This window comes from Castor canadensis, chromosome 8 (assembly GCF_047511655.1).
Source record: "Castor canadensis chromosome 8, mCasCan1.hap1v2, whole genome shotgun sequence".
Lineage (NCBI taxonomy): Eukaryota > Metazoa > Chordata > Mammalia > Rodentia > Castoridae > Castor > Castor canadensis.
The window spans coordinates 50,273,961-50,293,413 of record NC_133393.1 but is presented as its reverse complement, the minus strand read 5'-3'; the positions used below and the strand labels follow the sequence as shown (position 1 = coordinate 50,293,413).

General features: G+C 40.6%; 1 protein-coding gene across 5 annotated transcripts; it reads left to right on the top strand.

Annotated features, from left to right (window-relative positions):
* Nucleotides 1–503: 503 nt before the first annotated feature.
* Nucleotides 504–16,805, top strand: Eci2 (enoyl-CoA delta isomerase 2). 5 transcript variants are annotated; one of them, XM_020174989.2, is made up of 10 exons: nt 504–693; nt 2,478–2,637; nt 4,836–4,934; nt 5,287–5,460; nt 7,055–7,127; nt 9,044–9,146; nt 9,842–9,962; nt 14,344–14,433; nt 15,656–15,799; nt 16,481–16,805. In XM_020174989.2, the coding sequence occupies exons 1-10, from the start codon at nt 659–661 to the stop codon at nt 16,634–16,636; spliced, it is 1,155 nt and encodes a 384-aa protein (XP_020030578.2). In that variant the 5' UTR covers nt 504–658; the 3' UTR covers nt 16,637–16,805. The 5 variants fall into 5 exon arrangements, with proteins under 5 accessions (XP_020030578.2, XP_073939088.1, XP_020030580.1 ...); XM_074082987.1 differs by lacking the exon at nt 2,478–2,637 and adding an exon at nt 2,789–2,854 and having other exon boundaries at nt 509–693; XM_020174991.2 differs by having other exon boundaries at nt 509–693; nt 2,488–2,637.
* The last annotated feature ends 2,648 nt before the right edge of the window (nt 16,806–19,453 follow it).

Genomic DNA, 19,453 nt, shown 5'->3' with positions numbered 1-19,453 from the left:
GGGTTTACCACCACGCTCGGCTCCGAGTAGTGGTTTTAAAGTAATTTTCCCCCAGAGAAAATACTTTATAAATGCTCCGGCAGAGCTCAAAAATACATAACCGATGGTTGGTGACAAGAAAATGTTGGTCTAAACATTCCAGAAAGCACTCCTGATCCCAGGCATCCGCCAAGTCTGTAAACCTCTTGGGTTTGGGGGCGAATATGTTGTCTGTTGAAGCACACATCCTCAGTGGTGACCCCACTTCGTGTCTCCGCGGGCGCTCACGGCTGGACCGCAGGGTGAAACGAGCCTTCCTCCAAGCTCCGCGGCACTCTCCGGCTGAACCCCGCGGAGCTCAGCAGACGCACGCTGGCAGAGCCCGATGTCTCCTTACACACGCGCCATCGCTCTTCGCGCGCGTGCGGGGCGCTCCGCAGCCAGCACCTCCAGCTCTCCGCTCCGCCGGGCCCGCCCCGCCCCTTACGCAACCCGCGCGCTCGCTCCCGGCGGTTCCCGGCCTCGCTCTGCTCCCGTGCGCCCGGGTCCTAGCCCAGCTCATCCTGGCCCCGCCCCTGGGTCCCGCTCACGCCGGCCCCCGGCCCTGCCCTCGAGTGCCGCCTACGCCAAACCCCGGCTCTCTTCTGGAGCCCGGGTTCCGCTTGCGACCAGTCTTGCGATGGCCGCGAGACTGGTGCGTCGTTGGTGTTTAAGGTAAGCCTGGAGCCTCGGCCTCCTGCCCATGGTCGCCTGCCAGAAGCCGCTGTCTTTGCGGGAGTGGTCTCCCGTGCGAGCCGCTGTCCCTGGCATCTGATCTGCGTAGCAGTAACTGCTGCGGGGTCTCCAGCGAAAGTACTAGAGTGACCTTTCTCGTGCGCGCCCTCCTCCTCCGCTGGGCCGCGCGGGGTCGTGATGGACGCGCCGGGCCCTGACAGGAGTGCGCGCGCCCTGGGCGGAGACTGGTCGGCTCCCAGGTCCCACCCGGGCACTTTCTAGGGTGCAGTGTCTTCGCTAAAGAGTGCAGAGAACATCAAGCGCGCTCTGCTCGGTTCCCGAGCGCTTTAGAAACTCAGTGCGTTATCACCAGTGTGGGCTTAAAACTGCTTTTTGGAGAGTACGCATGTTGTAATGCTGAGTAAAAACTAACATTTATGCATAGGGAACAAAACCTGGAACGTGGTTGCCTTAAAGCGGTGAAATTACGACGAATTTTATTATCTTATCACTTTTTTTTTAAATGGGAATTGCATATTTAGGCCCTCTGTGGGCATTTTTTTTTTTTTTAGGAGTCCTGTGACCTGGAGCAGAGCCCTTGGATACAGAATGGCAAATGGGTCTTATTCTGTGGGCATTTTAAACTTTCTTTTCTATATGGAATTTCTCCTAGGCCAAATTCATATAAAATGCAGATTTTCCCTTTTTGAAAAAAAGGGAATTTATTGTAAATGGGTTTTTATTGAATCACACACCAATATTCCAAGATTTAAACCTGGAGTCCATTGTACCATTTGCAATTTACGTAATTGCAAGGAAGATGATATATTTGCTAGGTCTGGGCTTATTTATAACCCTATTATTTCATCCCCTTTAATGCCTTTAATTTTATCATTTAGGGTCATCATTGAGAACATCCGTTTTTTGCCCTGTAGCCTCAGTACTATTCACTGAAGTGTGCCACCGGACCCCTGCTTACAGTGTGCTTAAAAACTTGCTTATCATCTAGCATCGATTGCTGTTTCTGCTCTGCTCCTGTTTGGCTGGCCTGAGTCACTTCACTCACTGTCTTCCATCCAAGATAGTTTCCCTCCCTCCTCCTTAGATGTGTTCAAAATGCCAGCAACTGCTCATCTATCCCTTTGAACATTTCTTGAATCTTCACCTACTTCCCTCCTTCCTCATGTGTCTATGTTGGGAAGTGTGTTTTGCACACAACCGGGAATTGACCTAATAGCTACACTTAGTTTATGAGTGAGTTCAGAGGCTGGGTCGGGACCTTGGGACTCAAAACTAAACTCCACTTTCTCCCTTATTCTCCTGCTTGCTTCTGCTTGCCTGCCCTTCATTTGCTACTTGCCTATGGTAGAATTTACATGGCCATTTCCATTTTGAATTGCTGTCAGATACTTCTCTGGATTGTAGCCTTCTTTTCCATCATTTAAAAAATGCTACAGTTACCTGGTGGAGTGGCTCAAGTAGTACGAGCGCCTTCCTAGCAAGCATGAGACCCTGAGTTCAAACCCACACACACACACACACACGCACACGCACACGCACACGCGCACACACACACACACACACACACACACATATACTACTGCAGTTAGCTTCTATCATGGATTTTTTATCTAGGAATCATTTGCAGCTAGCTTGCTGAGACAAGTATAGAGAAAATATTTATAAACATGGCATTTCGGTATGTTAGGGTTGAGAACAATTAGAAATAAGGCTGTAAAAATGTAAGGACTAGGAAAAAATAGAAACTGGTTAATTGTTTATAGTCCCCTGCAGGTTGTTGGTTTCCCAGTAGTTCAGCTCCACACAAGCAGAACAATGAGAGCCAGTCAGAAGGACTTTGAAAATGCAATGAATCAGGTGAAACTCTTGAAGAAGGATCCAGGAAATGAAGTGAAGCTAAAACTCTATGCACTGTATAAGCAGGTAACTGCCTAAGAGCTGACATTATTTAGAGACAATGACTTCTAAAATAAATAAGCTGTGTGACAACACTAACTGCAGCTTTACTATTTTGGATGTGTTGCCACCTTTGCTCTGAAGTGTATGACATGTGAGTTGTTTTGTTTTTGTTTAGGTCTTGAAATACTGTTACTGTCCAAAGCAACCCCTCAAGATTATTCTATAGTAAAAGACTTACAAGGTATAACTGTTAAATGTTTAGACATTACTGGATGCCTTCGTGACTGGAATAAATCAACTACAAAAGATAATTTGAAACATTGGGGGTATTTGAATATGGATTGAGTTTTAGAAACTACTACCTCAGGATCTTTGTTAATGGTGTCATGGTTACATAAGAACATTTGCTGTTTTCTAGAAAGTCATTCTAAGTATGTAGAGGTGAAGAAGCACAAGGTTAGGGATGTTTGACATTCACTGAAATGAGCATAAAAGGAGAAGAGAAGGACGGAAGGCAAAATTCAATAATTGTTTCAGTGATTCAGTATTGGGAACTCATCACTTGATGTATGTTTGAAAATTTTTGTAACAAATTGAAAAAGTAAAGCTTTTAAGTTGTTATGCAATTTAACAGACTGGCATATCTGCCAATCTAGACTCCTGAATTATTATCTAATTTTTTATCAGGTGAGTTACACCAGTCTCTCTCACTTTCACATGGGTGTTTGGAGTAAGAACTTAACTTTGCCCCAAAGGCTTTCCCTCAGCTCCTGGGAGATAATATCCAGGCTCTTGAATTTGCATGCCCAAGAGAAGAACCTTTGTTTTCCTGGATTGTCTAATAGTTTGATTTAGGATGGGGAAATAGCCTCCCAGGTAGAAACCATTCAGGATGGGGGCTTTGGGTTAGGCAAATTGTGCTTGTGTCACAGAGCCCCAGCAAAAACTTGGGACACTGAAACTGCATTGGGTTTCTTTGGTTGGCAGGACCCCACACATGTTGTTATACATTGCATGAGTTCTTTTAGAGTTCCCTGTCCTGCGTTCCTGGGGATTGGGTAAAAGAAACAGAAGCATGTCATTTGCAACCGCACCAAAGTCTATCCTGTGTGCTTCTTCTCTCAGCTTACTTTAAATCTGTACCCTTTTCTGTAAGGAATCATAACCATGAGTATTAATAGCTTCAGTGGCTTTTATGAATCTTTCTGAGAAATTATTGGGAGCCTCGAAACCTTGCAATTGGTGTCAGAAGCAAGAGCAGTCAGAAGATAAGGGCAATCCCTTGTTTTGTGGACTGTGTTCCCTCTAACTTTTCAGATGACCAACTCTAGCTTTGTGACTTTGTTTATAGGAAGTCAGAGCCTCCTTTACTGCCTATATTTTTCAAAGCCTGTTCTTTCCTCTTTTAACCAACTGAATTACAAACTAGAACACTTTAAAAGGGAGTTTTAAATTGCCATTTAGAAAAAGTAGCTGGGTGGGATATTTTATTCCTATTAAGATGCCCACTCCACCTAACCTCAAACAAATAAAAGTTACTTTTCTTTCCATTTTGTTTGCCTGGCCTTCAGTTCAGTCTCCTGAGGGCCTATGGTTTTAATAGCCCACACCTTACCTCCACTAGTTGCAGTTCTGTCGCCCATTGACTGACTATAAATTCACCACTGAATTAGTAGTGATTTTTTGGACTTGTAGATGGGCTTTCAGAATATACTGCGGGTTGTCTGTAGCTCAAGATAGAGCACTTTTCTATCACGCATGAAGCCCTAAGTTCAACCCCTAGCACTAGGTGGAAAAAAACACAGAATATGTGTTTTGGATTTCCAAATGTTGATTAGTTCCTTTCAAAGAATGGTGAATTTTTGATTGTTTGAAAATGTGGTCATCAATACAGAATTAATGAGCTATTAGAATTTTTTAGAAAGTACTTTCTCAAAGCCTTTCTCTTGCATTGTTTCCACATGCATGCAGTTATGACTTATTTTAGGAGCTGATAGCCAATAGCACCTTTTCTCTCTCCAGACCTTTTTCTGTTCTTTGTGCATTTTCAGCAACACCAACAAATAGTGGGTGAGAGGAAAATCAGGTCATTTTACACCCCCCACTATGAAAGGATTTGAGGGAAGTATTCTTGCTAACTCTGGATTTTGTGAATGTTAAATATTTAGGGCCCCAGTTTGTGTGGACATTTCAGGGATTAATCATCCCTGTCCTCTTCACAGGCCACAGAAGGACCTTGCAATATGCCCAAACCAGGAATGCTTGATTTCATCAATAAGGCCAAATGGGATGCATGGAATGCCATTGGCAGCCTGCCCAAGGTGAGTTTTCTTATTAAGTCTGCTTTTATTTGTTGAACTTCTGAAGAAGCTTGGTTTTTCTCACTGAACCTTTATCGATGGAGCCTTTTGGTGGGGGTGGGGAGGGTGGTTTAAGACAAAGTCTCTCTACATAGTCCAAGCTGGTCTGGAACTCTTGATCCTCCTGCCTTGCCTTCTAAGTACTGGGAATTATAGGTATCCACAACCTTACCCAGCTTCTTTGAAATTTTAGTATGTTTCTATTGAATGAATGCCTTTGTTCTTTCTTTACTGCAAAGTGCTATTAATATCGTATGTTTCTCAAAATGCTTCTTCCTTGACTGTGGCTGAAGTTCTTTGGCATCTACTTCAGGAAACTGCCAGAAAGAACTATGTGGATTTGGTGTCCAGTTTGAGTCCTTCATCAGAATCTTCAGGCCGAGTCGATAAGGAGCCTGGATCTGAAAGTGTTGTTATAACCTCTGAAGACGGCATCACAAAGATCATGTTAAATCGGCCCGCCCAAAAAAATGCCATCACCATTCAGGTAATGTTATCTGCCCTGAGAGTGTTTCCTGATTTTCTTTTCTTTGTCTGTTTCACTCAAAAAACTGTAGAATTTCAACAGTATTCCTATTTTTTGTGATATCTCTGGTTTTGCTTAGTAGTAATGATTACTTCATTCAACAGAGTTTCAGGTAGGTTCTACATATCCAAAAGGCACTGTGTCTTTCCTATGAATGGAAGCAGAAATCAGTATAAGTGAAATATATGTTGACATAAGAGACTATCAAAGATGAGGTTAGTATAAACTGTTCCTAAAAAGAAGTCTTCATGTCACTTAAACTTTTCTGCTGTACAATGAAGCAGAAAAGCAGAGGGAGAAGAGAAAGACTTCATTTTCAATGGAGTGTAACTCAGCTCTGATTTGAACAAGCTGCTTCATGGGCAGTTTTGAGTCTGCCTTTGAACTAGAGTGATAATGAAGTATCTACTTCAGCCCCTTCCCATTGAAATGAATTACAGGGAGTTCATCGAATGTTTGGAACTGAACTGAGAGCCAAGGTGGAGAGGACTGTAACTTGAAATATTCTTAAGACTTGCGTAAAGTTCGATATGTGGCATGCAGTTGATAAAGCATGGATTCCAAGAACTTTGTTTCTGTTTACTCTGACTCATTTCTCGGTGACCATGGTAATGATAGGTACCTATTGCAGGGTGCTTAGTAAGTATCAGCACTGTCTGTACAAGGAGTATGTTAGCAATATTTAACAATTAAATAGTTACTAAGGCTAAGAAGTAACTGGCTCAACTTCATATAGCCAATAACTAGGAATATATGTATATCCCTCTCCTAATCCTGACTCTTACCAGTCACCTTACTAAGCTTGTTATTCTTGCTATAATAATAACAGAACTACTTCCTCTTCCTTCCCTTTGAGAAGAAGATTGCATCTTTATTCATACATTATATTAAGTCCTTATCTTTTTTAGTGTCTTTATATCCATAAATACCTACCCTCTTCATCATTCTTTCCCACATTGAAGTTTCTAAGGTAGAAAATGTACCTATTTAAATGCACTAAAAACTATACTAACACATCCAAGATATTCAGAAATATTGCTGATTTAAAATTTGGAACCCATTACCCTTGAATTCCATTCCAGCATCACAAAAATCTCAGCCTTTTGGCATTGGTTAACAGTTTCCAGAGTTCCCGGGATGCTTGCTCTTTCCTGAGGTCACAGCTGGGATGCTGCTTTGGGGAAAGTTTTCTGTGACCACTTACTATCTCACCCACTACAGACAAACCTCAAAACCTCTGACCAGCTCGTGCTGCTTCATTCTTTTCCTCCTCTGGCCGCATTTGAACACAATAATCTGTTAATTCCAAAAGCTTTAAGGACTGTGTCTCTTTGTTTGCTTTTAGCCCCTATGCATCTACCATAGTACCTGGTACATAATAGGCACCAAATAATATAAAAGGAATGAAAATCCTTTCAGTCATTTTGGGCCACCTTTTTGGTTATGTAAATACAGCACTATGCTGAGAACAGGCTTGCATACAGATACAGTGAGTCCCCTGGGTGATGGCACTTGCTTTCAGTGGTCTCTTTTCCTTCTCCATCTTTTCACATAGATGTATCAAGAAATTTTGTCTGCACTTGAAGCCACAAGCAAGGATGATAACTCAGTCATAACTGTTTTAACAGGTAAGGTATTTCTTGGACTTCTTAATTAAATGTCTGTTTTGGGGAGGCTCTTACTAGATAAGGAATTGAGTAGAAAGGCTTGAAGATGTTTTCCAGTACTATAATGCTCTAATTTATAAATAAACAGCAATATAATAGGCACAGGATAATCATTCTTTGGTAATCACCAAGGTAAAGCATCTATCCCTACATGGCTTACAACAGAACAGTCATGTTAGTCAATTTACAGTAGCCTGAACAGACAGCTCAGATGACCAAAAAACAGGGAGATGGACAAATTGTAGACTATTCATACAATGAACTAGTATTTAGCCATGAAAATGAGCAAATAACTGATACACTCAAGAACATGGATGGATCTTTAAAACATAGTTTGGCAAGAACTGGAGATATGGCTCAAGTGGTGAGGCCCTGAATTCAATCCCAAGTATCTCCAAAAAAAAAAAAACAAACAAAACTAAAAGCAATAAAACATAAGTGAGCATATATTATATGATTCAATTTATATAATATTAGGCACAAGTCCTAAACTGTGGATCGAAGTTGGAAAGTGACCACTTGGGGGCAGGTGGGATGATATGGCTAGAAAAGAGCTCTGGGAATGTCCTGGGGTGGCTCAGGTGGTTCCATGCCATATCCTTCCTTATCCTAGTTTAACCTTCCTGTGGTTTTGCTTCCCCAGGTTTCAATTACCTGGGGTCAACCTTGGTCCGAAAATATTAATGGAAAATTTCATTAAATAAACAATTATTATTACAGTGTATTGTTATTTGTAAATGTTATTAGTTTTGTTAACATCTTACCTAATTGATAAGTCTACGGCCATACCACCCTGAAAGCGCCCGATCTCATCTGATAAATTAAACTTTGTCACAGGTATGTGTGTATAGTCTTCTCTCGATACTCTCGAGGAATTGGGTCCAAGGCCCTCACAAGTACCAAATTCTGCAGATGCTCAAGTCCATTATATAAATGGTGTGGTGTTTGCATAAAGCCTGTGTACACTTCTGAGATATGTTAAATCATCTCTAGGTGACTTATACAATATAAATGCTATGTCAGTATTGGCTGTGTTGTATTGTTTAGAAAATAATAACAAAAGAAAAAATCTGTGCTTGTTCTGTACAGATGCAATTTTTTCTCCAAATATTTTTGGTTAGTTGAATCCATGGATGCAAAACCTGAGGATAAGGAAAGACAACTACATAGGGGAAAATAAGTATACACTGTAGAGCTCAGGACTGTTCCCAGATTTCAGGCATCTATGAAACATCTTGGAACAAATTCCCCAAGGATAAGAGGAAACCACTGCATTTTTTTTTGGATGGTGATCACCCGGGTATTTACAGCCATCAAAACTGATTAAACTGAACACTTTTGTTGTATATAAATTTACTTTTTGTTTTATACACATACACACACACGCCTTCAAAGGCTTTGAAAATGAAGGCAAAGGTTCTTACGGGATGTAGAAAGCCCCACCTGGCCTATCCTGTTCGTCCTCTTTCTACAACTGCTGTCTCTCCATCACGTGTACTAGAGATACCCACTATACAGAACCTTTACACACACTATTCCCTCTGTGAAGTATTCCCACCCCTTCTGTTTTGGCTAGTCTTACCGCTCCTTCAGCTGTCTGTTAGATTGTCCCTTCCCTAAACTCCCTGAGTAGACCCACCCCCTGCCATTACATCACATACCTTGTTTTGTGTCAGAGCTGCATTATCTATATTTGTGTGTTTTAAAATCCATTTCCCACTAAAGCTCTACTCTGTAAGTGAGAGCAAGACCCATAATTGGCTCACCTGTGTATTTTCAGTGCCTAGAACAGAACCTGGCACATAGTTGATACTCCATATTTCTAGAGTGAATGAATACATGAGTGATGGTGGATCTGCTGATTTTACTGTTCACAGGAAATGGTGACTATTACAGTAGTGGGAATGATCTGACTAACTTCACTAATCTTCCTCCTGGTGGAATAGAGGAGGTAGCTAAAACTGGTTCCATTTTATTGAGGTAAGAATCTGATCCCAGTGGGCTAATTTTTATGCATCAAAGTAAAATACCTGCTTCTCTGTGTCAATGAAGTCATCGTGATTTTGGACAGTGTATTTCTCCAAAGTCTCCCTTAGCACACAGGCATTCACTCTATCCCCTTGACTTTTGTCAACATCATGCCAATTTTGTGTGAGACTGACTAGAAAGCAGAAGGTGAACTAGAGTCCTAAGTTCTCCCATATTGAGGCAGAGGACTTTAGCAGATTCTTATCTGGTCAGGTGAATGTAGGCCTTCCATGAGTGCTGGTTGTAGGAGACTTGTATCATTTTCAGATCCACAGAGGGCAGTATAAAATCTTCACTCTTCCTGTCTGATTAATCCCAAGTCTCTGAGTCCCACTGGGCTGCTCTCTTGCAGCATGTGCTTGGGCACCTACCCCAATCTCTAAGACCATAGCTGGCATACAGCCCTGAACTCATTGCCCAGAATATAGGTTATAAACAAGACTTAGCTTGTAGGATTCACTGCCTGAGCTTCATCAGGTGCCATGCATGTCAAGTGTCATGTGTGAGGGTGTTTCTGGGCGGATCTGGGATGGAGGACCAGGGTTGTGGCCAGACCGAGAACAGCTGGCCTGTATCATCATCTCAAACTCATTTTGTCATGCCTATACTTGGGGATACTGAATGCTTTTCTATTTCCATTCATGTAGGGATTTTGTAGACTGTTTTATAGATTTTCCGAAGCCTCTGATTGCAGTGGTAAACGGTCCAGCAGTGGGAATCGCAGTCACCCTTCTTGGGCTATTTGATGCTGTATATGCATCAGACAGGGTAAGTCAGGTCCCAGAAATGTGGCAGCTCAGGCTAGTAGAGTGGAAATGAAATACTTTGGATTCTCCTTTATTGTTGCTAGTACTAAGTGGATGTGGCCTATGGAAGGATGTAGTGTATTTAGATTTTTCTCAAAGAATTAGTCCAGTTTGAAGGATTGTATTTTTTCTTCATCATTAACTTGAATTTTCCTGAATACCAATATCAAAAAAAAAAAATGTGAACACTGTCCCAGATCTAATGGTTCTGTATTCCAATTAAATTATACAAATAGTAATTCAATTTTCTGTTTTCATATTATGTCAAAGCACTCAGGAGAAACTTGAAAGCATCTTATGAAGTCAGGGAGTAACATCTTTGCACATTATGCAAGTGAATTATTTGGTCCTCTTTTTCTTTTTAAAAAAATCACTCCTATTTCACCACTCAGAGATAACCAGTGCTCATGTTTGATTTATATAAATTATCCAGTGTAATCAGTCCTTGACTGCTGAAACCTTAGACTTTCCATTTTTTGTCATTATAAGCAAAGATATTATAAGTATTTATCTTTGAATTTTGACCCTAAAACATTTACCATAGAACTAATAACCACCTCTAAGGTTGTCAGATTCCTCAAGTCACTTTTGCTTAAGTGGTGATAAAATGTTCTACCCTGTAGCCTGTGAGAAACATTTGGTTTTTTACCACTGAAGAGATTTCTAAGATTTATCACTACTGGCTTCAGGAGCAAATACTGTATTAGATGGTGGGTTCATATTTAACCCGTATAGCCAAAATACAAGTGAGTACTTCTACCTATTCTTTACTATAAGCCTATTATCTTCTCTGAAGGTAAATGGCATCTTTTCTGTGTGTTGAAATATTTTTAAGATATTGGGGTGTCATGAGAGAAACAACACTACTCAGAAGTCAATAGGCAAGGCAAAATTTACTTCTGTAGAAGGTGCCTGCCTCCCAGACTGTGTGTTCCCAAGCCATCCTGGCAGCCCTCCCTGTCATTCCTCTTTCCTCCTGGAGAACAAGATGCTAGAATGGACATAGTTCAGCCCATGTATAAACCTATGGGCCAGGGAATTGGTCAAGTTGATCCATCACCCCATGCAGATCTTCTAGCAGATGACTCAGTTCTCTTTAAATTTCTCATCTCCAAGCTAGTGAGAGGGGCGTTAACAAACCCAATTTTCCCACCCCCTAAGGGAACCTCTGAGAGGATATAGAGTCTGGGATCAATTTTCACTGGGGGAAAAGGGAAGGTTTTGGCTATCCTGTTTGCATTGCTCCAATTCCCTTCTCAGTCTGGAGAAGGAAGTGCCTGGTAAGAGAGGGGCTGAGGCTGCTGCTGCTCCACAAGGGCCCTCATTTTCTACCTCTTTTCCCTCCCTGGGTGAATTTGCCTGTGGGCTCCCTGCCTCCTGGATGGAGAAGGTCTTTAGGGGCAGGGCCCATGGGTCCATAACAGGAAGGAAGGCAATCAAGGGGCTCCCAATTTGCTTTCTTTTTCAGTCTTAGGCATTTTAAATGGGAACAAAGTCACAGGTCCCCTGTGCCAGCAGAGGGCATAATCTATTCCTGGCTTACTGGGTTCTATCAGTTATATATTCTATGACATTGGAGCCAAATTTTGGCCAAAAAACAGACGGTCTTAAGATTGGCTCCTGTGTCCAAATGAAAGAACAATATTTAATAATTTTTTAAAATCTTCTGTCCTAGGATTTTCTTCCCAATATAGTAACATGAGACTGAAAGAGCTATCTGGAGGAATAGAAGAAGATGAGTCTAGTTTCTTGGGGGCCTTTCCTAAAGTTGACTTATTATTTCACATCCCAAATTCCTGGCTGTGTTATTCTGGGAGAATATTTAAACCCCACCCCCAACACCATAATGGGGATTTTTTTATCGTACTCATATCCCTGGGAGAATATTCAATCCCCTGTTATGGGGATTTCTTATATTTTACCCAAAGTGCTTCCTCCTCCTTCCGCTGGCTCCCTTGTGGGCAACCAGGGTTAGGAATCAGGAATTGGTACTTGTTTTGTGTCTGGGACAAGTCCCAGTCACATCCATTCTCTCTCTGGAATGTCCCAACCACCAAGGCAGTACTGGACTTTCCTACCTTAGTCCCATGCATGGAGTTAATCTGGTCCACCGTGGTGCTTATTTGGGCAGGCCCCTTTTCTCAGCATTGCCAATTGACTTGATCTTGTATTCACTGTCAGCCACAAAGATAGTGGATTCCCCCAGCCCTGAGGCCACAGCAACAAAGCAGTGGGATGGGTCTCCCCTGAAGAGGGGGTATCCACAGCCCTCTGGGCAATGTGAACATCTCAGGCAAGCCCCCACCCTGTTAGAAATATCTTTAAGATATTGGGGTGTCACAAGAGAGGCAACACTACTCAGAAGTCAGTAGGCAAGGCAAAATTTACTTCTGCAGAAGGATGCACACCGGGAAGTGTGGGAGGTATGCACACCGGGCAGGACGTCCACAGGAGTTTTATCTGACACCATGCTGTCCCTCTCCTGCCCTTGGATTGGGCAGGTTTAGGGCTCACAGTCTACATGGTTAGCTAATTAGAAAGGGGCCAGGTTAGGAGAGGGCTTTGGAAACAAAGTTTAAAAGTTTATAGAAGCAGTAACTGTTTTTGGTTATCAGCTCTGGAACCAGGGCATCTAGCAGAGTTGTTGTCCAGGCTCAGCTAACAACCCTTTGCTCTTAACAGAAACTTGTATCATATTAAGCTGAGTCTATGAAGTGAGTGTGTGGGAAGCGAGTTAATAAGGCAGTTATTACTGATTAAATTCTTTGACAGAAAAGACCTAAGCTGATTTTTACATGTGTGAGTTAAAAAATTATATAAAAATAATAAATGTTTGAGTGCTCTCTGTGTACCAGGCACTCTGTTCACCCATTATACACACACATATACACACCCATTCCTATGATACACACCACAGCCCTATGACATAAGTACTCAGGTTCAGTTCTGCAGATGAGGGAACTAGCACATGGAGGGTAAGAAACTCTCCCAAACTCACTAAGCAGCCTGATGCCAGAGCTCAGACCTTTTCCTGTACCACTGCTGTTTCTGCAAATAAGCATTTTCATTACAGCTCATTTTCAGGTGGGTTTGTACCTGTGTATGGCCCCTCATCTATGGTTGGCGGGTTTGGGTTTTTTTTTTTTTTTTTTCAGTTTTCTGGTTATATTCTTCTGGCTTCTCAGCATACTTTCTTGAGAAAGTTTTCTTTTGGGGAAATAGAAGAAAAATGACATTCATGAGAACATTTTATTTTGTGCTTTTATTAATATGTTGCATGCATTATATATCTTCTAACAAATATTCATTTAAAGTAATGCTATAGAAATGAAATTAAATATTCTTTGTGTTACAAATTAATTCTTTCATAAGGATTTATCATTAAGAAACACAAAAAGCTGTGCACTAGTGGCTCATGCCTGTAATCCTAGCATCTTGGGAGGCTGACATCATAGGATCATGGTTCAAGGCCAGCCCAGGCAAATAGTTTACAAAAGTCTATCTCCAAAATTACCAGAACAAAATGAACTGGAGATGTGGCTCAAGCAGTAGAGCACCTGCTTTGCAAGTGCAAAGCCCTGATTTCAAACCCCAGCCCCACCAAAAATAAAAGAAACACACAAAAATATTTCTTAAATCTAGAAAAAAAATACCAAATGAGTGTTCTAAGTAACCAAGATTGAAATTGATTCTGCTATCTTAAAGCCAATCAAAAAACTTCTAGGGCAAAATCAAGACAAACAAAAGATGGAGAAAACAATCTTTCAACTCACACAACAAAGGCTAATCCCGCTAAACTGTTTTTAAAGTATATCTATAAAGCAGTAATCACCAACCTAATATAAAAATTAGGCAAATGGAGAGGAATAAATAATCTACAGAAAATAAAGTATGATGGCTCTTTAAACTGTGTGAGAAAGACATCTTTAAGAAAATGGATAAATAAGTCACAGAACAAAGTGTTTGCATGATACTTGATTAAAAAAAAACACAAATGTGTAACTTGAATAACAAAGAACCCTTACAACTCATTAATAAAGCAGACAGTCTAACTTAAAAATAGTGGCAAATATATTTTAATAGTTACTTCATCAAAGAAAATGTATACATGAGTAATAAATATACCAAAAGATGCTCAATGCCATTAATCATAAAGAGACAGAGACTAAAACCATGTAACACCACTACACACCTGCTGACATGATTAAAGTTAAAAAAGACTTTTAATGCCATAGTTTAAACCCTATCTTTTTAAAAAACCCAAATTTTGAAGTTATACTCAAATAGTGATTTTTTTAAAATTACATATGAAAAGTGATCTTTTCTTCCCTCATCTCAAATAGGCAACATTTCATACTCCATTTACTCAACTTGGCCAAACCGCAGAAGGATGCTCCTCTTACACTTTTCCGAAGATTATGGGCCCAGCCAAGGTAACTTTGGGAATGCTTAAAAATAAAATTTAAATTGTAGTCCCATACTCTCTTCTCTTTTCCCTTCCTAATATGACAAAGATACGGAAATCATTTGCTCTGCAACTTTGAACCAGGCTATGGGAAGTAGCTGGTATAAGGGAAAAGTTGAAATTCACTCTGCAGAACCCCATGTTGGGACACTCTTCCTGCCAGCTCACTAGCACTAGCACACTGCAAGCAGCATGGTACCTAATCCTCCACAGCTGTGTGGCATTAGTCACTTGAAGGTCTGCTAAGCTCAGAGCGACTTAATTGCTTCATGGATGAGCATCTACTGAGAATGAGATGATGATGTGAAGCAAGGGGGGTGGGTAGTCACTTCCCACACTACTCCTGATCTCAGTAGCCTTTCTGTCAGCCCATTTTGCCAGTGTTCTAAGATCCTCCTAAAGTGACCACTCAGGTCTGTCTCTGCATTTGTGGAAACCTAGTTGCCCACCCTCTTCAGCCTGACTCCAAGGGCATCTCAGCACAACTGCAGAGGTGGGGCAGAAGGAAAGGCTTGGCAGACATTCTTCACCATCTCAAAGCTGGGAGTGGGAAGGGAGCCTCTTCTTTGACTGTTAGGTTTGGTAGTGTTTATATATGTACAAATGTATCTCATTGTGCTGTAACATACCCTGAGATGTTATACAGGGATAAATTTTGAAAGATTCACAGGACCATCTCAGAGCACATGAAATAGGGTTTACTTTTGTGGAAGAGGAATTGCAAATGTAGAAAGAATATCCAGTTAGTGACTTAGTTTTTTTGGAAATGTAATATAAAACACCTTCAATTTCCTTCAGTCAAATAGAACTAATTTGAGTACCTATTCAGGTCAAGAAAACAATCACAGATGAACCACTGGAAAAAATAACCAGGGAATGGAATTTTTGTGACTTTTGTGACTGCGAAAAGGAAACCATTGCTGCTTGTCAGTTTAGGTCATTTTTGCCCTAACCTCCCAGTCTTGCCTTCCAACACAGGTCCTCCTGGAAGCAGCCCTTCCAGAGATGGAACCCTGTGATGATCTCAGCACAGTTTGCAGATGGTTACCCATTGAAGTCAACAGCTTCTCCCTTACTGTGAAATACAAGCAACCTCAAGAGCCCATGAGCAAATGGGTCCTCTGAAAGCAGTCAGTTAACCAAAGCCTTGTTTTGTTAAGTTTGTGTCTTAACTTTGCTTTTCATTTTAGGCAATTGAGATGCTTATCTTTGGAAAGAAGTTAACAGCACATGAGGCATGTGCTCAAGGCCTTGTTACTGAAGTTTTTCCTGATAGCACTTTTCAGAAAGAAGTTTGGGCCAGACTGAAAGCATATGCAAAGCTCCCTCCAAATGTTGGTATTCATTTCTTTCTTACAGAAATCATAGTAATAATTTCGTAAGTGAGAAATGTGTTTGATAGTTTATATATGTACAAATATATCTCATTATGCTGACACATACCTGAGATGTTATATAGGGTTTAACTTTGAAAGATTCAGCAGGACCAACTCATTAAGAACACATCATAAAAAAGACAAGACATATCTTTAGTTGGCTTTAAGCACATATAAATTTGGGATTAGAAACAGCCATAATAATGTTAGAAATACTAATTTTTTACAAAACTTGCCATATAAACATTTCATTTCTATGATATTCAGGTGGCAGGGCAATTCTTTTTGGGGATAACTTGAGGGGGATTACAGGCAGTAATTTCTGAGAACTTTTATTTGGGAATTCGTGTGAGAATCCAAATAGGTTGACTGTACCTTAGGATATTCTTACTTCATAGCTCTTTTTATATGTGATAGATAGTGATGGGTTGTCTTATGTTCTTGCTATTTGGTATATGGTTTTGGAACTAGAAGCTTGAACTTTTTAGAAATGTATAATATCAGATTTGCCCCACACTCACTGAGGTGATTTGTGTGCACATTAAAGGAGTGGCACATTGGGATGACAAAAATCAGAATTAAAGAATAATTCTACTCTTAGAATAGTTCTTAACCTTATTGTTGATTTTGTTTTATCAGGCCATGAGAATTTCCAAAGAGTTAATCCGACATAATGAGAAAGAAAAGCTACATGCTGTTAATGCTGAAGAATCCACCGCCCTCCAGGGAAGATGGCTATCAGAGGAATGCATGAATGCAATCATAAATTTCTTATCCAGAAAATCAAAACTGTGATGACCACTACAGCAAGAGTAAGCGTGCCAAAGGAGGGGTGTGCCCTGAGTTCTGATTCCCAGTCCTTAAGCTAAACCAACTATGTTGTGCCTTTTCCATTGCTAACACATTAATTATGATAATGTTTCACCTACAGACCTGATGAAGAATAAAAACTTTCATAAAACAAGCCTTAAGAACTCACATTAAGTTTTTGACATTATAAAGTCTTACATCTTTTGCCATGAATAGATGTTGCCAGGAACACTGGAACATTGTGCCTGTGGTCCTGCTTTGAAAAGCATTCACAGCTTTACAAGCTGAAGTTATATCTTTGAACACCACGATAGCACCTTGTCGTCCACAAGGGGTGACTGACCGAATCGGGCCAAAGGCTGACAGCCTCTGGACCACTGACTTGAGATCCTCAGTAGGTTGCATGTTCTTCTTCAGCCATCTGGCAAGGGAGAAAAGGAAAAGAGCAAATTACTAAAAAAAGCAAATAAGAATCTTAGTTTCTTCTTTTTTTTTCACAATCTAATCAAGAGGCACGAAGGGGAAAAGGGGTCATTCTGTTGGACAGCAATGCTCCTCATTTGTTTTACAGTCCTCATTCTTGTATAACTCGGTATTTTATAAGGCATACCGGCAAGCTCCCTAAATTGTCCTCATGTCCTGTTGTGATTAATGCTATATGTGCCACTTGACAAGATCTAAGGATGCAATTCCAAGGGCTACAAAATTAACGTGGGGAATTTTGCTTTGTAAAAATACTCTTCCTTTTTTTTCTTCAAGAATCATCTTCTAGGTATCTCATCAAAACCTGTAGCTTTTTAGTTCTTAATTTTTTATTCCAGCAACCCTAATCTAAAATGTTCAGTTTTGTAGAAAATATATGTATGCAAATAACCATTAGTGTTTATTGTCCATTGTTGTATTTTATTTTGGTTTTTTGTTTACTTGTTTTGGTGGGACTGGAGTTGGAACTCAGGGCTTCATGCTTGCAAAGCAGGAGCTCTAGCATTTGAGCCATACCTTCAGTCACGACTGTCATATATTCTACCCTCCTCCCAAAATGCTGCCAGAAATTAAAAATGAAGTAATATTGTTGCTTATACAAGTTGAGGTCCTAAGCCACAGAACTAGCTTTTCCAGAGTCAAACTCTCAGTAAATGCCAAAAATGGAGATTAAAAAGCTCAGTAGAATCAGTACCACTATCCCACCATACACCCACTGTGTACAGCCCTCCCACTAACAACTAAAATTTCTGGACAAAATATGAAAAATAACTCCCATTATCAACTAAAATCACTAGACAAAATATGAAAAAAGCTACTTGAAAATGCTGAAATTAAATGCGGGCATATTGTGAAAAGGCATCAAAATAGAGAGGCAGCTGCATAGGGATGATCTTCCCTTGATTGTAGGAAATACATGATTGCTGGCATCTCTGCAGAGCATGAGACAAGGCTGAACCCCATTGTGGAGTGATGGTGTGTGGCCATGGTGTGCCAAGCTAAATGGAAGTCAAGAAAAGGGCTAAGGGTATAGCTCAGTGGTAGAGTGCTTGCGTCTACCACTGCATGCCACAAGGTCCTGAGTTCCATCCCCAGCACTGAAAAAAAAAGTATCAAGGAAAGCAAAAGTATCTTTCTGGCCAGGAAAAGAACTCCAAAGAGTGAGAATAGAAGAAAATCCCAGAGCAGAAAAAGAACTTCCTTTAGTTCTGTGTATGAACCCATACAAGTCTCAGGCTCATGAATTGGACAAACATGCAAAGGCTTGGAGAACCAAAGTAGGATTTTAACTACCACCCACAGGAAAACAAGACAGCTTGTTGTCTGAATCACACCAGGTTGATTACTTGCTAAAGCAACATTTCCAGATGATTGTAATAAGGCTCTGGGGTCCATGCAACATAATATTCACAATATTCAAGATACAATCCAAAATTACTTTACAAATAAGAAGCCATGAAAATCAGCATTCTCCGGTAAAAAAGACATGTTAATCCTGAGATGACCCAGATATTGAAATTGTCAAAGAGTTTAAAGCAGTCTTATGTTTCACAAAGTCAAAAAAAAAAAAAAACACAAGTGAATTTTAATCTGAGTCATACAAAAATAAAAAGAGACCCAGTTGGGGCTTGGCAGTAGCTCAGTAGAGTGCTTGCCTAGTATCGATGAAGACCTGAGTTTGATATGAAGCAAAACACACACAAATTAGAGATTCACTAGCAGACAAACTGTAGATGACAATGGAAGGTGTTGATGAACCTAGAAAACAGCAATAGGAATTAATGTGAAGAACACAAAAGAGGAAATATTGGGGGAAAACGAATTAATAGTAACATTGGCAAGATGGAAAAATAGGAAGTTCCAGGACTTCATTCTCATGCAAATACCAAATAACTACACAGAGGAAAATTTACAAGAACTATGGAAACATCTACAAACAAAATCCTCAACCAAGAAAAAAATAATCACATTGAAAATAGGAGATTTGTGGCATTTTTATTCTTCCTTGCTCCATCCACCCCCTTATGTGGTACATTGAGAAGGAATTGGCCTGGTCTCCATTTCCCTCCTACAGCACAGAAGAAGCAGGTAGAACTTTTCTTCAGTGGTTTGGCCTCTCTGTGGACTGCGCAAGTGACTGGCTTCTGTCTCATCTGACTCAGAGTTCAGACAGGAGACAGTAGCATAGTTTTGATTTTAGTCTGGAAGCCATGGAAGGCAGTAGTGAGAAATGCGATGCATAAAAACTACAAGGGGATTGCAGACCTGTGGACTCTGGGCAAGATACTTTTTTTCATTTATTCATATGTGCATACAACG